This window comes from Terrapene carolina, unplaced genomic scaffold (assembly GCF_002925995.2).
Source record: "Terrapene carolina triunguis isolate 2854851 unplaced genomic scaffold, T_m_triunguis-2.0 Scaffold111, whole genome shotgun sequence".
NCBI lineage: Eukaryota > Metazoa > Chordata > Testudines > Emydidae > Terrapene > Terrapene triunguis.
The window spans coordinates 654815-672329 of record NW_020664462.1 but is presented as its reverse complement, the minus strand read 5'-3'; the positions used below and the strand labels follow the sequence as shown (position 1 = coordinate 672329).

The 17515-nt window shown below is 52.6% G+C and overlaps 1 protein-coding gene across 3 annotated transcripts in view; it reads left to right on the top strand.

Annotated features, from left to right (window-relative positions):
- Positions 1-17515, top strand: part of DHX30 (DExH-box helicase 30) — a 42714-nt gene that overhangs the window by 21557 nt on the left and 3642 nt on the right. For all 3 annotated transcript variants that reach the window (XM_026652116.1, XM_024193822.2, XM_024193821.2), the window contains 14 exons: positions 1070-1425; positions 2303-2426; positions 4484-4633; positions 5655-5807; positions 7164-7985; positions 8951-9029; positions 10585-10689; positions 12232-12407; positions 14103-14309; positions 14916-14997; positions 15572-15765; positions 15847-16006; positions 16486-16643; positions 17281-17384. In XM_026652116.1, the coding sequence (XP_026507901.1) occupies positions 1070-1425; positions 2303-2426; positions 4484-4633; positions 5655-5807; positions 7164-7985; positions 8951-9029; positions 10585-10689; positions 12232-12407; positions 14103-14309; positions 14916-14997; positions 15572-15765; positions 15847-16006; positions 16486-16643; positions 17281-17384 (2870 nt within the window). The remainder of the gene's footprint in view (positions 1-1069; positions 1426-2302; positions 2427-4483; positions 4634-5654; positions 5808-7163; positions 7986-8950; positions 9030-10584; positions 10690-12231; positions 12408-14102; positions 14310-14915; positions 14998-15571; positions 15766-15846; positions 16007-16485; positions 16644-17280; positions 17385-17515) is intronic.

The window sequence follows — 17515 nt, the reverse complement described above, 5'->3', positions numbered from 1 at the left end:
AGGGTTTTATAATAGGAAGCATTGGGCAACTTTATCTAAAGGTGGTGATTCCGGTGCTATCCATAATAAATGAATAGTTTGCCATCCAAGTAAACAGATGGTACTATCTGCTTAGGGCCGAGGACTGTCTTTGTTATATGAGTATGTAATATGTGGGGCCCCAAATCAGGGATTTGGATCTCAAGACTCTACCACAGTACAAAATAATACTGTCCTGTCTAATAGGGGTGTTGTGAGGCTAAATGAATGAATGTTGCCAAAGCTCTTTGAAATGTCACAGTAAAGAAAAGCAAGGTGTGTGTTGTCATGGGTGTCCCTGCACCTGTATGTGGGTACATAGGCAATTAGTAATCTTGCAATTAGTACATCTTGCACATCTAGTACATCTTGCAATTAGTAATTACCCGAACAGCAGTTGGGAGCGCTTTGTAGTTCCAGGCACAGACAAGTTTTGAAGTCTTGTATGTTACAAAACTCAGAAACACCAGCATCTGTCACTCAAAGGTAAATGTCTTACTTTTGTGAAAGAGGAGGACGTGAACAATTAACATTGTCCCTAACAAGAGCCCCAGTGGTGCGTTTGGTGGGATGTCCCAAATATTTTTGTTCTTTGAAGTAAATGTGAAGTTTTTACTATGTGAATCAATATTGTCCTGGGAGAGAAAAGAGGAGTGTAGAAAAGTTAGTGTAGCCTGTGTTGTGTTGCGGGGGGGGGGGGGGGGGGGGTTCAGTGTTTTAAAACACCAAACAGATCGTGTCTGCTGTATAACAAACCAGCATGCACTGGCCCAGCCTTTGTAAGCAACGGCATGATACCAAACCACTGTACGTGATCGAAAGAGAAGTCAGCATTTCCCTTTTAAGGAGTGACTATAAATAGGTACTGGAGGAATATTCTTTTTGAAAGTATGCAAGTCCCTTTTCAACTTCCTTTCACTCTCCTGGACGCGAGGGATTCATCTCTGCGTTTCTCCCTTCGGACCAAGCATGGTCCCACTCTGCTTTAGAAGTTGCCCAGTCCTGCTAGCTCCCTACAGCTGTCTAACCGTGTGTGACTCCTTTCATTCAGGGCTGGGGGTTGTTAGGGCCCAGGAACGAGCTGTTTGATGCTGCAAAGTACCGAATCCTCGCTGACCAGCTTGGCTGCCCGGAGGACAAGTGGTGCCCCGAAAGCAGATGGCGTTCCAAGTCTGGACCATCTCTGGCTGACTTGTCGACTTGTTGGAGACGGGTGGAACCAGATGACTCCATCCAGTCCATGGAGCAAGGCAGGATGCCTAAAGCGATGAGAAGAGAGGAGCTGGAGGAAGGGGAGCTAGAGGAGGGGGAACTGGAGGAAGGGGAGCTGGAAGAAGACACGATTGATGTTACTGATTACCTGTCTATGGCACAGAACGAAGCTCGGACCCCAGCTAGAGACATGAGGTAAAATCATGTTCCGACAAGCTCACTAAAGCAGGGGAATAGTGAGAAAAGGGTCCGGGCACTGGCTGATATATCCCCATAGACCTCAAAGTTGACCTCTCGCTGCCCACAACATAGTGAGCACACACAGGACTTCAGCAGAGTCTGAACATAAAGCTCCTGTGCCAGGCTCCATGAGGATGCCACGCATGCTGTGCCACTCCATGGTGGGTCTGCCTGCTTTCATACCTAGGTCAGCACTAGAGGGCGTGGGGTTCTTTTCTGGACTCCTGTTCTTCTGACAGGCAATTGCCCCAGCTTTACTCATGGTCAGCCTCGTAGATCTGGTGGGGAGCAGTTCTCCTGGCCCGCAGAGTTTGTCATCTCCAAAAGCCACACTTAAATTTGGCAGTCTTTTTAAACCTTGCCAGTGTCCTCCAGGAGAAGGACAAGTCAGGACCTGTATTTCAATTTTTTTAAAGGGAAACAATTTGGGACAAGAGGGGAAATACTTCGAAATTGACTTTGTCTCCTAAAGAAGTAGTAAAAGCCATTCCTGTATTCCAGTTTGCATTGCAACTGTAAATATTTGGGACGACAGTTACTTTCAGTAGAAGCTAGAATTCTGACTTGGAGGTTCCATTGGCTAAAGCGATTGTCTTCATTCTGAGTTCTGTAACGCAATGTAATGGGACTCTCTACCCAGTTGGCTGCAAACCCTCCATTGCTAATTAACTCCGTAATCTCCTGTACTCACATTGTATTCTTTAATTACTCGATTTTAGGCTATGGCAAAGGAGCTGGAGGGGGAAGGGTCTGAGCACAAATAAAATTGGGGAGAAGAGAGATTTGTTTGGTTTTTTTACGTACCTGAACTGTTTTACTTTCCATCTTGCAGGGGAGGGGCCTCTGTTGAAATGACAGATGACAACAATGCCATCAGGGCTCTGACCCAGTTCCCTCTACCCAAAAACCTTCTGGCCCAGGTGATTCAGATTGCAACCTCTTCCTCCACAGTCAAGGTGAGTTGCTGTTCAAATGGCCTCTCCCATCTCCTCTGGTTGGGAATTTGCCTTTCAGCGGCTGGGAAGGATGGGCTGCAGCGATTGAAAGGGTGTAGATTTCAGGGAAGGAGGAGAATTCTTTGGGGTTCTCCAAGGGCTGGCTAGATAGTGATGGGCTGAAATTAGGCTGAAGAACAGGAAAACCTTATTGACAGTGAGACTTGGGGAAGAGTCCCTCAGGAGAAGCAGTGGGAGTGTTGTTACTATATGTGGGTTTGTGTTTTTGCTGGGGTGAATTGTGCTGCAAGCCCCCTTGATTTCTGCAGCCAGCCAGAGCCATATCCTTTATTCTGAGAATTTTGTAATGTTCATTGGTGGTCAAATTTGTCCAGAACTCCACTCCTGCCTACATCTCTGCTTTCCTTCTCCTTCCTCTAGCGCTTCACCCACCTCCTTTTCAGACTTTGTTGTGCCCTGCACACGCTGAAAAAAAGTTTGACAAGCTTTGCCCCTTGTATCTTTCACCTTCTAACTCCCTCCTTCCATGAAGTGCTCCACACAGCAGCCTGTTGGTTATGTCTTGTCTTGGTACTGACCAAGCCTTTAGTATGTGAGCTCTCAGGGGAAGGGGTTTAGCACAGGTCACCTCTGACTACGTGGATGCTGCTATATAAACTACTGGCTTAGTGTATGGGGGAAAGCAATGCATGTGAAATACCTTGATTTTAGAAAGGTTTTTCACACCGTCTCACATGACATTCTCATAAGCAATCTAAGGAAATGTGGTCTATATGAAATTACTGTAAGGTGGGTGAATAACTGATTGAATGACTATACTCAGTGGTTTGCTATCTAACTCAGAGGACATATCTGCTGGGGACCCACATGGTTCTGTCCTGGGTCCAGTACCACTCAATATTTTAATTAATGACTTGGATAATGGAGTAGAGAATGAGCTTATAAAATTTGCAGATGACATGAAGCTGGGAGGGGTTGCAAGCACTTTGGAGGACAGGATTAGAATTCAAAAAGACTTTTTGACAAATTGGAGAATTGGTCTGAAATCAATAAAATGAAGTTCAATAAAGACAAGTGCAAAGTACATATGCAGTATAGTTGTAGCTGAGTGGTCCCAGGATATTAGGAAGCTTGTCTCTCTCACCAACAGAAGTTGGTCCAGTGAAAGATATTACCTCACCCACCTTGTCTCTCTAAGTGCAAAACACTTCATTTAGGAAGGAAAAATCAGATGCAAAAAAACACAAACTGGGGAATAACTGGCTTGGTGATAGTACTGCTGAAAAGGATCTGTGGATTATAGTGGATCACAAACTGAATATGAGCCATCAATGTGATGTAGTTGTGGAAAAGGCTAATATAATTCTGGGGTGTATTAAAGGTGTGTCGTATGTAAGACATGGGAAGTAATTTGCCCACTCTGCTCAGTACTGGTGAGGCCTCAGCTGGAGCACTGTGCCCAGTTCTGGGTGCCGCACTTCAGGAATGATGTGGAAAACCTGACCCAAAAGGAAAGGTTAAAAAACTGGCATGTTTAGTCTTGAGAAAAGATGACTGAGGGAGGACCGGATAAGTTTTCAAACATGTTAAGGGCTGATATAAAGAGGATGGTGATCAACTGTTCTCCATGTCCACTGAAGGTAGGACAAGAAGTAATGGGCTTAATCTGCAGCAAGGAAGGTTTAGGTTGGATATTTAGGAAAAATTTCTCACAATAAGGATAGTTACGCTCTGGAACAGGCTTTCAAGGCAGGTTGTGGACTCCCCGTCACTGGGGGTTTTTAAGAACAGGTTGGACAAATGCCTGTCAAGGATGCTCTAGGTTTACTTGTTCCCTGTGCTGAGGCAGGACCTGGGCTAGACGATCTTTTGAGGTCCCTTCAAGCCCTACTTTTCTGTGATTCTATTCCAGAAGGTACTGAGTTAAAATCTTAATGTAAAACTGCCCTGCTGTTTAGGTAATATAGCCTAGTAAACTTTTCAGAGGCTCCCTCTGAATCAACCCAGCCTTTCAGTTGCCTTCCTCTTCCCTCACAAGCTGCCTGTCTCTCTTTCAGGAATTCATGCAGTTCCGTACCGTGGGCACCAAGACTAAGATCTGCAAGCTCACCCTGCGCTGGCCCTGCCCGATGACCTTCGCTGCCAAGGGCCGCCGCAAGGTTGAGGCCGAGAACAAAGCAGCAGCACTGGCCTGCCAGAAGTTGAAGGTGAGTGGCATGTGTCTGGTAGCAAATCTTGATGTGGCTCCTACCACAGCATCCCTTCCATGCAGGCACTATCCAGCCTGCTGTGAACGGACACTGTTCGTACCAGAACTGTCCTATTCGGGGGGCCAGGCTGAGCCTCCGAGACCTAAGGCTGCTGCTGTTTCTGTGACTCAGTCTGCGTTCCCTGCTGCCACCTAGAGTGGACTCCATGGGTAAGCCTGGGGTCAGATAGTTGTCCTTGTCTCTAGGCTGATGCCTTAGGACTCTGTGCAGGGGCACAGCAATGGAGTTGAGAAACAGATCGTGAACCTCCATGGCGCTGATGGGGGATTTGGCCCATCGGCAAAGTGATGTGTAAAGATGGACCTGCGAGTGGTGGGTCTGTCTTTTCAGCCACCTCGCTGCCTCCAGACAGGGTAGGCTGGCTGGCTCCCTGCTCCTTCAGGCGGGTCAGTCTGACCACTCTGTTCTCCTAGCTTTCTTCATAGGGAATTACCTGGCTCCAAAATCAATGGGGAGAGGGCAGGCAGGAAAGACTATTCCTGGGCGGCTACCTACTGAAGTTTGTGGAAATGCCAGTAAGAGGCTCTTGTAAGTGGGTCCTACTGGAAATTACTGCCTATGCCATTCCTCTGATCTGAATCTTCCTTGGCGAATTTCCCCATTGGCATTGGTGGCAGGTACAGCGCTGGGCTCCAGTGTGTGTATTTCACAGCAGGGAAGATCCTGTAGGGTTCCCCTGGGTCTCAGCTTCCTGCCCTGGTGAAGGCAGGAATTGTTGGGGTTGGGACCTTCCTGGGCAGGGAGACTGGACTTTCCTTGCACACCACCTTCCTTTGGGGAAGGGGCTCTCAGTGGCTGGGCAGGGAGAAGCTAAGCTAGATGAAGAGAATGGCTCTTGTAGTCAAAGCTAGTCTGGCTCTGAAAATGCTGACTTAATTCTCATATGTGCTGTGTTCCCTTCCCACCCCCTAGACACTGTTTCATGTTTACTGTCCCCGTTTGTCTCCCTCCTTTTCAGAGCCTTGGCTTAGTGGACAAGAACAACAACCCACTGAGCCATGCCATGTACAACATGACGTCCCTCAGGGAGCTGGGCGAGAATCAGAGGAGACCCTGCCACATCAAAGTCCCTGAGGCCACCCTGCGTAAGATCGAGAACTACCTGAACCACGTAAGACTTATTCACGTGTCATAGGGCCACCTCGGGGCAAAGGGGGCAGCTAGGTTCCCTGTCCCTGAACCAGCCGAGCCACCGGCATCATACGATAGCGTATCAACTCAGTGAGCTGGCTGTTGTCAGCTGTGTACTGGGAAGGCTGCTTTGGTGATCCCCCAAGCCGGGGATCTCGGGTGTGGGACTGGCTTGTTCACAAATCACTCAGGGTAGTGACCGCTGTCTTAGCACAGGCAGGCTTAACAAACTACACAGTGATCTCTGCTTCATTTACTTGGCTTACGATAAGCAGCTGCGAGTATTTGTAGATGGCCCATGGGGATTTTTCTCTCATGGCACTGAATGCATTAAATGTTGGGCGCAACTTTTGTAAGGGTCCTAGAGCAGTAGGTGCTGGTTACACAAGGCACTTTACCAAGAAGTCTCGATTCTCAACCCAGAACCAGGCTGGGATGCTGAAATCAGTGGGAGTTGTGCCCACTTCCACTAGGACAGAGGCTGGTCTCGGGTGGTTGTCCAGTATCCAGTAGATGGTGATACTCTGCAGTCAGTACAGCATCAGTGTCCAGGCCTGTTTCTGGGAAGCGCTGTGCTGCTGGAAGTGCCATTGTTTGGGTAAGACCGACTCCTGAGATCCTGACTTGTGGGCTCTAAAACGCCTGTAGTCCTTTAAACCTGAATAGGCATGTTCTGGCCAAGTCCTGACCTGAGGAACTGCGTTCTGCTCCCTAAAATCCCCTTGTGCTTTCCATGGGATCTGAGATTCATTTCTGGCCACAAGCTGTCGTGTTGCTGTGTATAACTGAACAGCAGCTGGCCTGACTGCCTGAGGGGATAGGGTTATTTCACAGCACCTAAAGCACTGTTCATGTAAGGCCTGGCCCCTGCCCTGGGGCACTTACCCTATTTCTAGCATTGGACTGTATGGGGGTGGAAGGCAGGCAGGCTGGGTGACCACTACATGATGCTGCAGTTTCTTTGTTCTGTCTTGAGCACTGCATGGAGGGTCAGTTATCAGGGCTCTGAAATCTTTGTTGAACGGATTGAGTGCTCCAAACGAGGTTTGGAATGAGGCAAGCGTAGAGGGCTAGCTGAGGGCTGGTGTGCCAAGCAAAGGGGATGGTTTGAGGTTATGTTCTGAGCTGAGTCTTTACAAAATGAAAATTTAGAAGTTGAATTACCCAAAGGACAGGTTGCGACTTGCTCCTGGCAATGCAGTCGGTGCCAAAGCCAGCATCCTGCCTGCTGGTCCCCAGCTCTGACCCCGCAACATGCCCTCCTGGCGTTCTGTGTTCTAAGGAGCTGCTTCCAAGTTAAGCATCTGTCTGTGCCAATTTTCTCCTCCTCCCTCAGTACCCGGTGGACTCAAGGGAATCCAGGCCTCGGATTGCTGACGACATGATGAACCTGAGTAAGGAGTCTGGTGCTATCAGTGATGCCATCACAGGGAAGACCTACACGCCCATGTCGGAGGGGGAGGAGGTGCGCCTTAGCCAGAACCTCCTGGCCCTTTGGAAGAGGAGGGGTTCATCGTGGCTGGAAACCCACCAGCTGCCTGTGGACCCTCACAAGGACACCATCTTGTCGGCCATTGAGCAGAATCCTGTGGTGGTAATAGCAGGAGACACTGGCTGTGGGAAAACCACCCGGATCCCTCAGCTGCTGCTGGAGCGTTACATCCTGGAGGGGCGCGGTGCTCGCTGCAACGTGGTGATCACCCAGCCAAGGAGGATCAGCGCCATCTCGGTCGCCCAGCGGGTTGCGCAGGAGCTGGGTCCCAACATGAGGAAGAACGTGGGTTACCAGGTGCGGCTGGAGAGCAAACCGCCAGCCAGGGGAGGAGCCCTGCTCTTCTGCACGGTGGGCATCCTCCTGCGAAAGCTGCAGGGGAACCCCAGCCTGGAGGGGGTCAGCCACGTGATTGTGGACGAGGTCCACGAGCGGGATGTCAACACCGACTTCCTGCTTATCCTGCTGAAGGGCATCCAGAAGCTCAACCCCGACCTGCGCCTGGTCCTGATGAGCGCCACAGGGGACAACCAGCGCTTCTCGCAGTACTTTGGGGACTGCCCCGTGGTCAAGGTGCCAGGTTTCATGTACCCAGTGAAGGAATATTACCTGGAAGAGATCCTGGCCAAGCTGGGCCGGCACAGACACCGGCACTACGAGGTGAAGGTGAGCGTGCAGCAAACTCTCTGATTTGTTTCTCTGTCTATGGCACTAACCCTGGGGATGGCTAGCGGTGAAAAGAGATTTGGGCTGGGGCTAGTTCCTTCCTGCTGCACTTCTGCGCTAGCCCAGTGCTGCTGGGTTTGCGTTGCCAGCTGTTGGCAAAGTTTTAATTCCAGCCCAGACCTCCTGAGGTTCCCATTAGGTTTGGTTAGATCCCATTTATGACCTTCATCTAAAATCTGAATCAGATCTGACTTGGCTCTAAACTCCTTGGCAGTGGCTCCTTTGTAATGAAATGTTTACTCCCTATGGGTTGGCCTGCACTTGAATGCTTTGAGAAAGTTCTGTCCTTGGATACATGCTGCAGTTTGGGCCTATTTTCCTGAACTCCGTCCCCCTGGAACACGTCCCTATGTATAGATTCTTCATAATATTTGTTGGCTTCTGGGGTGTGTCCAATCTCACCCCCCCTCCCCTCCACACACACACACACACAGTGCATTACTCTTTCTGGTTCTGTTATCCTCTTAAAAGGCCTTTACCACTCCAGATGCCTGCCCCACTCCTTGGGGGCGCTCTCTTTCTCACTTGCAAAGAAAAGCTGCTGCCTCGTGCTGCCCAGTTGATTCACTGACGTCCCATTCTCACGTAGCACCCTCCTGCCCCCACCAAAAGCCATGATTTAAATGAGCTGATATTTCCAAATACGTGCAGACGCTCACGGATGGGGGAAGGGAGGTGGTATCCTCACTGTACAGCAGAGGTGGTGACCAGAATGAGTCTGAGCCTAAATTCAAGCTTCCGGAGTTCTTGGCTCATAGTGCTGTGATCAGGCTACTAGCCCATGTCTCTTATTAAAGGTGTTTGCCATCTTAGGGGGGTGCTGTGGGGCGTGTAGCACCCCTCTCCCCAGCCCATTGGGTCACTGCCGCTACCTTGGTATTTACATATCCTCCCGTGTTTCTCAGCAATCAGATGATGAATGTGTCCTCGACCTTGAGCTGATCGCTGACCTTGTGCTCCAGATTGATGCCCACGGAGAGCCAGGTAGGTGCTGCTTTACTTTCTCCCTTGCCTGGGGTTTTGGAAGATGGGGAAAGAGCAGGTGAAGCCTGGACCCTTTGCCAAAGCAGATCAGACCCATAAAATAGGGCTGGCTCCTGCAAGGGGCTGGCATCCTGTCTTTCTCTATGGGCACTGAAGGTACTTGGCAAAACCAGCCCTTGATCCTTGTATTGCGCTGGCTGAGAGCACTGTCTTCTGGGTCCAGGTGGTGAAACAGCCACAAAATTGAGGTCAGCAATGCCTGAAAGCACCTGTGTGAATGTGCCATCAACTCCTTTGTATTGGATCTGCTCTCTGAGCTCTTTTACCCTGAGGCAGCCCAGGGTAAACCCTATTGCCGTTAGTGTGTAGCTGCCATGTGCCCAGGGCTGCTATAAGCTACAGAGAGACCCCATGTCTGGGATTCACTGAGGCTGCAAGAAGATCTGAAGAGTTTGTCAGCAAAGGATGCACTCCCTGGTAACTTTTGGGTCTGCATATCGCAGAGTCATAACAAGAGTGAGCCAAGCAAGTGGATTTGTGTGTAAAGCGTGGCCATATAATAAAAAGGGGGTGAGGTTCCCAAGTCTCTTGAGATCGCATCAGTAGCTATACATCAGTTGGCACATCTGTCTCTTGGGGACAAAGTAACCCGCTATACGAATGCACTGTACGACTTTGCATCATGTACGGGAGAGCAGTGACCTTACTTTGAATCTCCTGGAGCTTGCAGCGTGGTGTCTGGACACTGAGTAGAGTGGTGGTTACTGTGGTGGCAAATACTATTTGACTTGCATGGCATTTTTCAACATGGATTATCGGGCTTCAGAGATGTCGATACACTGTACCACTGAAATGCAGCCACCCCTAGGACGAAGTGCAGCAGCTGCTGCATTTGTACCAGTGCCCAGGGATCTTATGTTCCCACAGAGCAGACAGGATCTCTGATTATTTTTTTAAGCTTGAGCTCCTCCCAGTAAACTGCATAGAATGCTTCATCTCCCCAGGAAGGATGAAGGCTGGTTTCGAAACTATGCTTTAGGAAGTCTGGCTGTTTCAAAGCCAATAAGCTCCATTTCCTCTCATGACACTGAGCTGCGATCCGAGGACACCTGGTGCTGATGTCTGTCTCAATGGCAGAATACCCCATGAGCCAGCCACCATGAAGGAGTTGGTTATACTGTGTCTAAGTGCTCTGACAGGCTGTGTCATGTATTAAATCACCCACTACGTTCTCCCTCTTGATTTGATTTTTGTAACTCCCCGGGGTCCCCAGGCTGGAGGGGTGGCTCACCTGGTGCTGTCTGTGATCTGTATGGGCATGTGTCTGACAGGTTTCAGTGGTGATCAGGCCTGATAGGTCGGTACCACAGACTTGGTAACCTGTTAGTCTCCTGTTCAAGTTTCTGGGTCTAGACGGGAAAATACTGGGCTTCCCCAGGACTCCTTGGAGTATGGGAGACCTGGCACAGAGGTTAGAGTCATGGTGTCTGTCTGCAGCTTGGAAAAGAGCCCCGTGCATCTCTGTGTTGCCTGTTCTGCTCTTGATCCTTTGCAGGCGGGGTCCTCTGCTTCCTTCCTGGCTGGCAGGAGATCAAAGGAGTGCAGCAGCGCCTGCTGGAAACACTCGGCTCTCAGAACAGCCGGTACCTTGTCTTACCAGGTGAGATGGCTCTCTCCAGTGCTTGGGGGAGAGGGAGAGATGGGTGGGGCTGAAACATCGTATTCGAGGTAACACTTCCAGCTGTTGCTGTCTGACGCAGAATGAGTTTGGATGCATCAGACACACTGGTAACCCTGTCACCTAACTGTACATTTGGGGCGGATTGCCCAGGCCATGCTGGCCTGGCTGCTGCTGAGGCCTGTGGGGACATGAGGGGGACGAACTTACTCCGTCTGCCATCATAGAGCCCACCGAATGCCATGTTCACCGTAGATATGTGCTGAGCTCCTAAATGGCATAGCAAGGGGAATCTCCACCTATGAACTCCAGGGCCCCTGAATCATCTGCTGTAAGCTGGAGCCAGCACAGAGCTTTGCTGGGGCCAGGGAATTGGGCAGAGTGAGGGCTGGGGGTGTGGGATTCTGAATTCTAGGTGCAGCTTTGCACTGCGCATGTAATTTAGTTCTTATCCCAATGGGATGTTTTAAAACATTTTTGCAAAATAGTGTTTCATATCTGGTGCCTTCCCGCCACACACCAAATGGCCGAGCTCCATAACCAGGCTGCGGCATGCTGGGTTGTGTGAGCAGGAGCTGCTCTCCTCTGAAATATGCTCGCTTATTTCTGGGCCAGTTCTTTGGGGCCCTCAGCATACAAGCCCATCTGCTGTCGGGAATTTCCCCAGGTCCCTGAGCCATAAGAGGAAATGTGTGGGATGGAGTTACAGGCCTTTGGCCGCAGCCCCTGCTGGTCAGGTGGCATTACGTCATAGCTGAGCCAGACCCAATCCCCTAAGTGGGGCCAGGAGGAAGAGTGGGGTGGGAAAAGTGGTGTCCTCTTTAAAAAGTGGAAATGCAAGAACCATGCAGAATGGAATGTCTCCACCTGTGGGTGGGAGTAGGTACTACATCTCCTACAACTAGGAGACCTCGGGAAAGTCCAAGTGTGCTCTGTTTGATCTAGGGCAGTGGTTTTTAACCATTTTTCATTTGCGGACCCCTAAAAATTTCAAATGGAGGTACCAACCCCTTTGGAAATCTTAGACATAGTCTGCAGACCCCCAGGGGTCCGTGGACGACAGGTTGAAAACCACTGATCTAGGGAACCTCTGCCTGGCAGGAAGTTCTCAGATCTCCAGATGCTGCTGATTTTTTTAGGTCACAGAGGTTGAAATGAGCCCTTCCTATCTGCAGCACCTGGAGTATTTTGCCATCTGCTGTTTCATTTTACTGTGCTTGACCCTTCCAAAGGTTGGTTTGGGGATTATTGGAGGATGCAGTGGTGGGTCTGATGAGTAAGCCTGGGAGAACCATTGGTTGGCTGTTCGCAGTATTGCCAACGTTAGAAACAACTTTCTTTGCATGTGACGGCAGTGACTAACCCCAGCCTCTCGCAGGGGGCTGAGAGAAGGTGCCTATGTGAAGGAAGAGCATGAGCAGTATAGAGAGAGCTCTGGAGGGCTGAGTAGATCTGACCACCTTCCTAACTGGTGCTGGTAGGCAGAGCAGGACAGGGCTAACTCTCTGCATTTTCTCATGCCAGTGCACTCCAACATCCCCATGATGGACCAGCAGAACATCTTCCAGCGGCCCCCGCCAGGAGTGAGAAAGATCGTCCTGGCTACCAACATTGCTGAGACCTCCATCACCATCAATGACATCGTGCATGTGGTGGACAGCGGCACTCACAAGGAGGAGCGCTATGACCTCAAAACTAAGGTGCTGGCTCTTCCTTGCCCCGTGTGTCTTGTGTGCATTCTTGGAACACGCTGCAGTTGAGGCATGATTCTTAAAGCAGCATTTGAGATGCCCCCTGCCTGCCATTAACTCCTTGGTGCCCAGGGCTCGAATCGCTGATTCACTTTGTATGTGATCTCCGCAGAGCAGGGATAATTGCTTTCCTTCCCCCTCTCCCCCCCACCCCAAATCTCAGAGGCAGGTCAAAAACAAAAAATCCTTCTCAGGCACAGGTCATTGTGACTGATTGCGCAGGGAGCGTTGGCTGTCTGAGCCAACTCCCTCCCAGTGCACCGCCCGCCCCAGTGTGCACCAGGAGACTCACCCCTGAACAAATCCTGTTGTCCGTGTGCCACCCTCAGTACCCTCTGTAGATCTCCCTGCCTTACAGCCCTCCCTAACAGACTCCCATCAGTCACTTCCTAGTAGCCAAGCCGAACTGGCTGCTGCTCCACCAGCCGGAGCGAGCGCTGTTGAATAGTGGCATGAGGCAGTGCCTGCCGCACACTGGGCTCCTGATTGCCCAGACATCGAGAGAGACTGAATAGGATTTAAAGCGGGTTCTTCATCAGCGTAGCACTAGGCCCAGGCCCCCGGGAGCCCCTCTCCCTGGAGCCAGCAGCATTCAGCGAGGCAGTGTGCTGGGTCTCAAATGAATTTGTGCGGTGGCTGCATGTGTGGCCACAGCAAATTCATGGTGGCCTCAGTTATGACAGTTAAAATATACTATTGACAGCCTGTTCCCTCCAGAAGTCGTGGTGGCCGCGCTTGAGAATCGCTGCGCTAAAGGATGTGCTGTTCAATATTGTGGGGGGGAAGTGTGCAGACTTTGTCCAGCAGATGGCGCCAAACTTGGCGTTTCCCTTCAGCTCAGACAGGGGCGGGGGAGAGAAGCCGTGAAGAAGGAAGGCAGAGGCTAAGCTGTGCACAGCTGGCTCGCATGCATATCCGGCTTGTTGGCTGCTGTCATTGCAGCAGGGCAGTACAACAGGAACACGGGCTCGACTGGTGGGATAGCTTGTGTGTTTATTGCTGCCGTTTGTCAGACGTGTGAAATCAAGCACCCTTCTGCCCAACTCTGGAGGTTGCTTTAGTGGAAGGTAAAGGTCCCATGGTTCTTTCCAATGCCCCGCTGTAGTGCTGGGGGTGGTGTGTGTCTGAGATGCCAGCGTTTGTATGAAATGGACAAGCAAGGTCCTTGCCCACTCTGCAATCAACTAAGGATTGTTTTATCCAGCTCTCCCCTCCTCCAAATCCCAGTGTAAGTGTCTACACTTTACATACCTAGTTTCCCCCGTCGCTTGCTGCAATGTTCATTATTGCTGCTCCTGATTAGGTGTTCAACCCCAGAGGCAGTTGCATCTCGGTGGTGGGTACAGTTACCCTTTGTGTCTAGTCCCTATAGCAGGTTGTTTGCAAAGTACTTGGCCCCAAAAGGGGTGTATGGGGGTGGGTGTCACTTGCTGGCCTAGGACTGAGGAGAACGGGGAGAGCTTCCCAGCTCCTGCAGTGGGACTCTGCACACTAGAGAAGCAGCTTGCCAGCTAGGTCTGAGCTAGGTGACATGGACAGCTCTTGGGGCAGGGGTTCCTTGGCTCTCTGGGCTAGAGGGGGAGCTTGGTGAAACAGACTAAATGGCAGCAGGAGCACTTGCCTCTAACGCTCCTCTTCCCCCAGGTCTCCTGCCTGGAAACGGTGTGGGTGTCCAAGTCCAATGTCGTGCAGAGGCGAGGGCGTGCTGGCCGCTGCCAGTCGGGCTTTGCCTATCACCTCTTCCCTCGCAGCCGCCTGGACAAAATGCCCACTTTCCAGGTTCCTGAAATCCTGCGCACTCCCCTGGAGAATCTGGTGGTGCAGGCCAAGATCCACATGCCAGAGAAGACGGTAGGTGTAGCACACGGCTCGGAGACCACAGTGCTGGCGGAACTCCCTCTGCCAGCGTGTTTCTGCCCGCTCTGTGCCCCTTCCAGTCAGTGGTTTTGAGCTCAGGTCTGCAGGTAGTAAACAGGGGAAATCCAGGGTGCTGCAGGAGGTGCTGATAAGTAGGTAGGATGTTCCCCGAGAGTTGGTACTGAACCTGTGTGCCAGCACCATGCTTAGGGGGCCCTGTGGTCTTGTCCAGGGATACTCATTAAAGATCCTGTTTGCCTGAGCACTGATAATTTCACTTTGCCTCCCTACACTCCCCTTATCATTTCAGTGTGCTACAGTTTTCGCCATCTCTTCCTGCCCTAGACAGTAGTGCTAATGCAGGGAGCCCCCCGGAGGGAAATGTGCAGATTAGCCAGGGGTAGTGCCCGGCGTACGTGGTGCCATGCGGAAACGCAGAGCACTGAACTCGGCTCCCTGCGGGTAAGCAAAGGAGGAAATGACATTCCAGTGTTTCGATGTAGAGCAGCCATTTCTGGGCAGGGTGGAGAAATCTTCTGCGTGGGTCAAAGTCGCTCCTGCGCTGGGGAGTCTCATGTTGTCTCTGCGCGTGTGTTGCAGGCAGTCGAATTCCTCTCCAAGGCTCTGGATAGCCCTGACATCAAAGCTGTGGATGAAGCTGTGATCCTCCTGCAGGAAATTGGTGAGCTCACTCTGAACGTGGAAAGGGAGAGGCGCCACAGCTCCTGTCCAGATATAAGATGCTGGGCTTGGGACGGGATCCTCTTGCTCTGGGTTGGAGTGGGATCTGAGCCCTCGATCAGAGCGGGGAGTAGCTGGAACCATTCCAGCCATATTCACTTCGCTTGTGCTGGTCTAACACTTGATTTCGCGCACTGCTTTGCTTATTGGGGTAGATAGAGAGGGAGGAGAGCGGTGGTTCCAGGAGTTACAGCTGGGTGCTCGGCTGACCACGTGGTCATCTTGCAGCCCTTTCACTCTTTCCTAAGAGGTCCGAAGCTGCTGGGGGCTCAGTGACTCCCCCGGGGCAATGTGCTCCTGAAGGTTCGTGGCTGGAACCCAGGGGGCCGTGCCCATCCTGGAGGTGACTCATTGGCTGGCGCGTCAGATTGCTGCACTCAGCAGGATGTCTCTGCGGGGTACTTGCCCTGCCTGCTGCGCGGCACCGTGTCTGAAACCAGTGGCCTCCCCTTCCCGGTCCTGTCGGTGTTGCGGGGAGGCTGATGGATGTGCCCCATGGCGGGGTTCTGTTGCAGGAGTGCTGGATCAGCGGGAAGCCCTCACCACGCTGGGCAAACGCCTGGCCCAGATCTCCACAGACCCTCGGCTGGCCAAAGCCATTGTCTTGGCATCCATCTATCGCTGCCTTCATCCGCTGCTCGTCATCGTCTCCTGCCTCACTCGGGACCCCTTCAGCAGCAGCCTGCAGAACCGAGCGGAGGTGGACAAGGTGAGGGCCGCCCGCCGGGGCCGTGGCAGGGAGGGGGCGAGGAGGGTTTGTGGCTCATCTAACTCAGCTTCCTGGCTCTAGGCGAAGGCCATTCTGAGCAGAGAGAGCGGGAGCGATCACCTGGCCTTTGTCAGGGCCGTGGCAGGCTGGGAGGAGGTGCTGAGGCGCAGAGACAGCCGTGCCAGAGATAACTACCTGCAGGACTACTTCCTCTACGCCCCCAGCCTGCGCTTCATCAACGGTGAGTCCCACAGGCCCCTCCCACCGCAGGAGCAAGTGCCATGCAGTAGAGGCCCTACATCCCAGGCCCAAGGGGCGAGAGCTTGGCTGTAATGGGGGTGGGAAGGGTGGGTGGGACTCTGGGCAAATCCCTCGTGGGCGAGCCCCGACCTTCGAGTGACTGCACAGCTGGGCCTCCTGCCCCTCGGCACAGAAACTGCCAGGGAGCCTCAGGCCAGGCATTTGCCTGTGACAGCGAGTGAATCGGCCTTGCGTGACCCAGACAGGTGTGGGTGCTTCCGCAGGGGTCAGTCTGTGTCTGACCACGGGTGCCCATCCCACGGAGGGAAGGGAGCAAAGGGTCCATGGTGAAGCACCCGAGTGGGGAAAGGGCTGGCAGCTGTCTGGGTATAGGCCGTGAGCGGGGGCTTACAAAGGGGTGGGCAGCGGCTCCTGTGCTGAGAGCCGGGTGCTCATGCCTGCCCTGGCTCCTCCCCACAGGCCTTGTCAAGCAGTTCTCCGAGAACATCTACGAAACCTTCCTGGTGTCGGCGCCCTCAGACTGCACCCTGCCCTCTGCGGCCTGCAACCAGTACAGCGAGGAGGAGGAGCTGGTGAAAGGCGTCCTCATGGCCGGCCTCTACCCCAACCTCATCCAGGTAGGAGCCCCCCAGGTGACGGGAGTTCCCTCCCTTCCTCTGTGGCTGCCCCAGTCCCAGGGCTCAGCAGCCTGCCAGCACTCCTGGGCATTGTGCGGTGGGGCCACAATCTCCTGGCTCCCTGGACGTTGTCCATTTGCATGGTGTGTGGGGGGGGGGGGGGGGGGGGTCTGTGTTCTGCGATCACTCTCCTTCCACTGGGGCTGTGTGCTCGTGTGTCTGTTGCTAGGGCACGGCCGAGGGCAAATTGCCTGCGCCCCATCCCGTGTGACACAATCAACCCCCCCAGATCTCTCCCACTGCCAAACCAGCCAGGCTGTCTGGTCTCAACCACAAGCCTGTGCTCATCCAGCCATGGCTCATGGAGGCGATGGACAATTCCTCCCCCGTTGGGCTCCCCAATCCTCTGCCTCCTGTGACGTGCTTTGCAGCAGCCAGGGCTGGCTATCACTTCTTCCTGCCCACAGCTGTCACCTGCCAGCAGCAGGGCGAGGGCAAGGCTGCCGCAGCAGCTCAAGGTGGCCAGGAGGGAAATCCCTGCTCAGGTCTTGCTGGTTGCCCTGGATTCCAGCAGCCCCTGGCAGGCCTGTGTGTAAACTGACTCTCCTGCTTGCTGAGGTGCCTTTCCTGTTCCCAGGTGAGACAAGGCAAAGTCACCCGGCAGGGAAAGTTCAAGCCCAACAGTTACTCCTATCGGACAAAGGCTGGCACCGTCCTGCTGCACAAGTCAACCATCAACAGGCAAGTGGCAGATGTGAGGGTGTGAACGTGGGGGCAGAGAGTCCTGGTGCACGCTGAGGCCAGCACCGCGGGAAAGGGAGTGAGCTCCCGGACAGTGGGGCTAGACCCTCCTCCTAGGCGGGTTTGCTGGG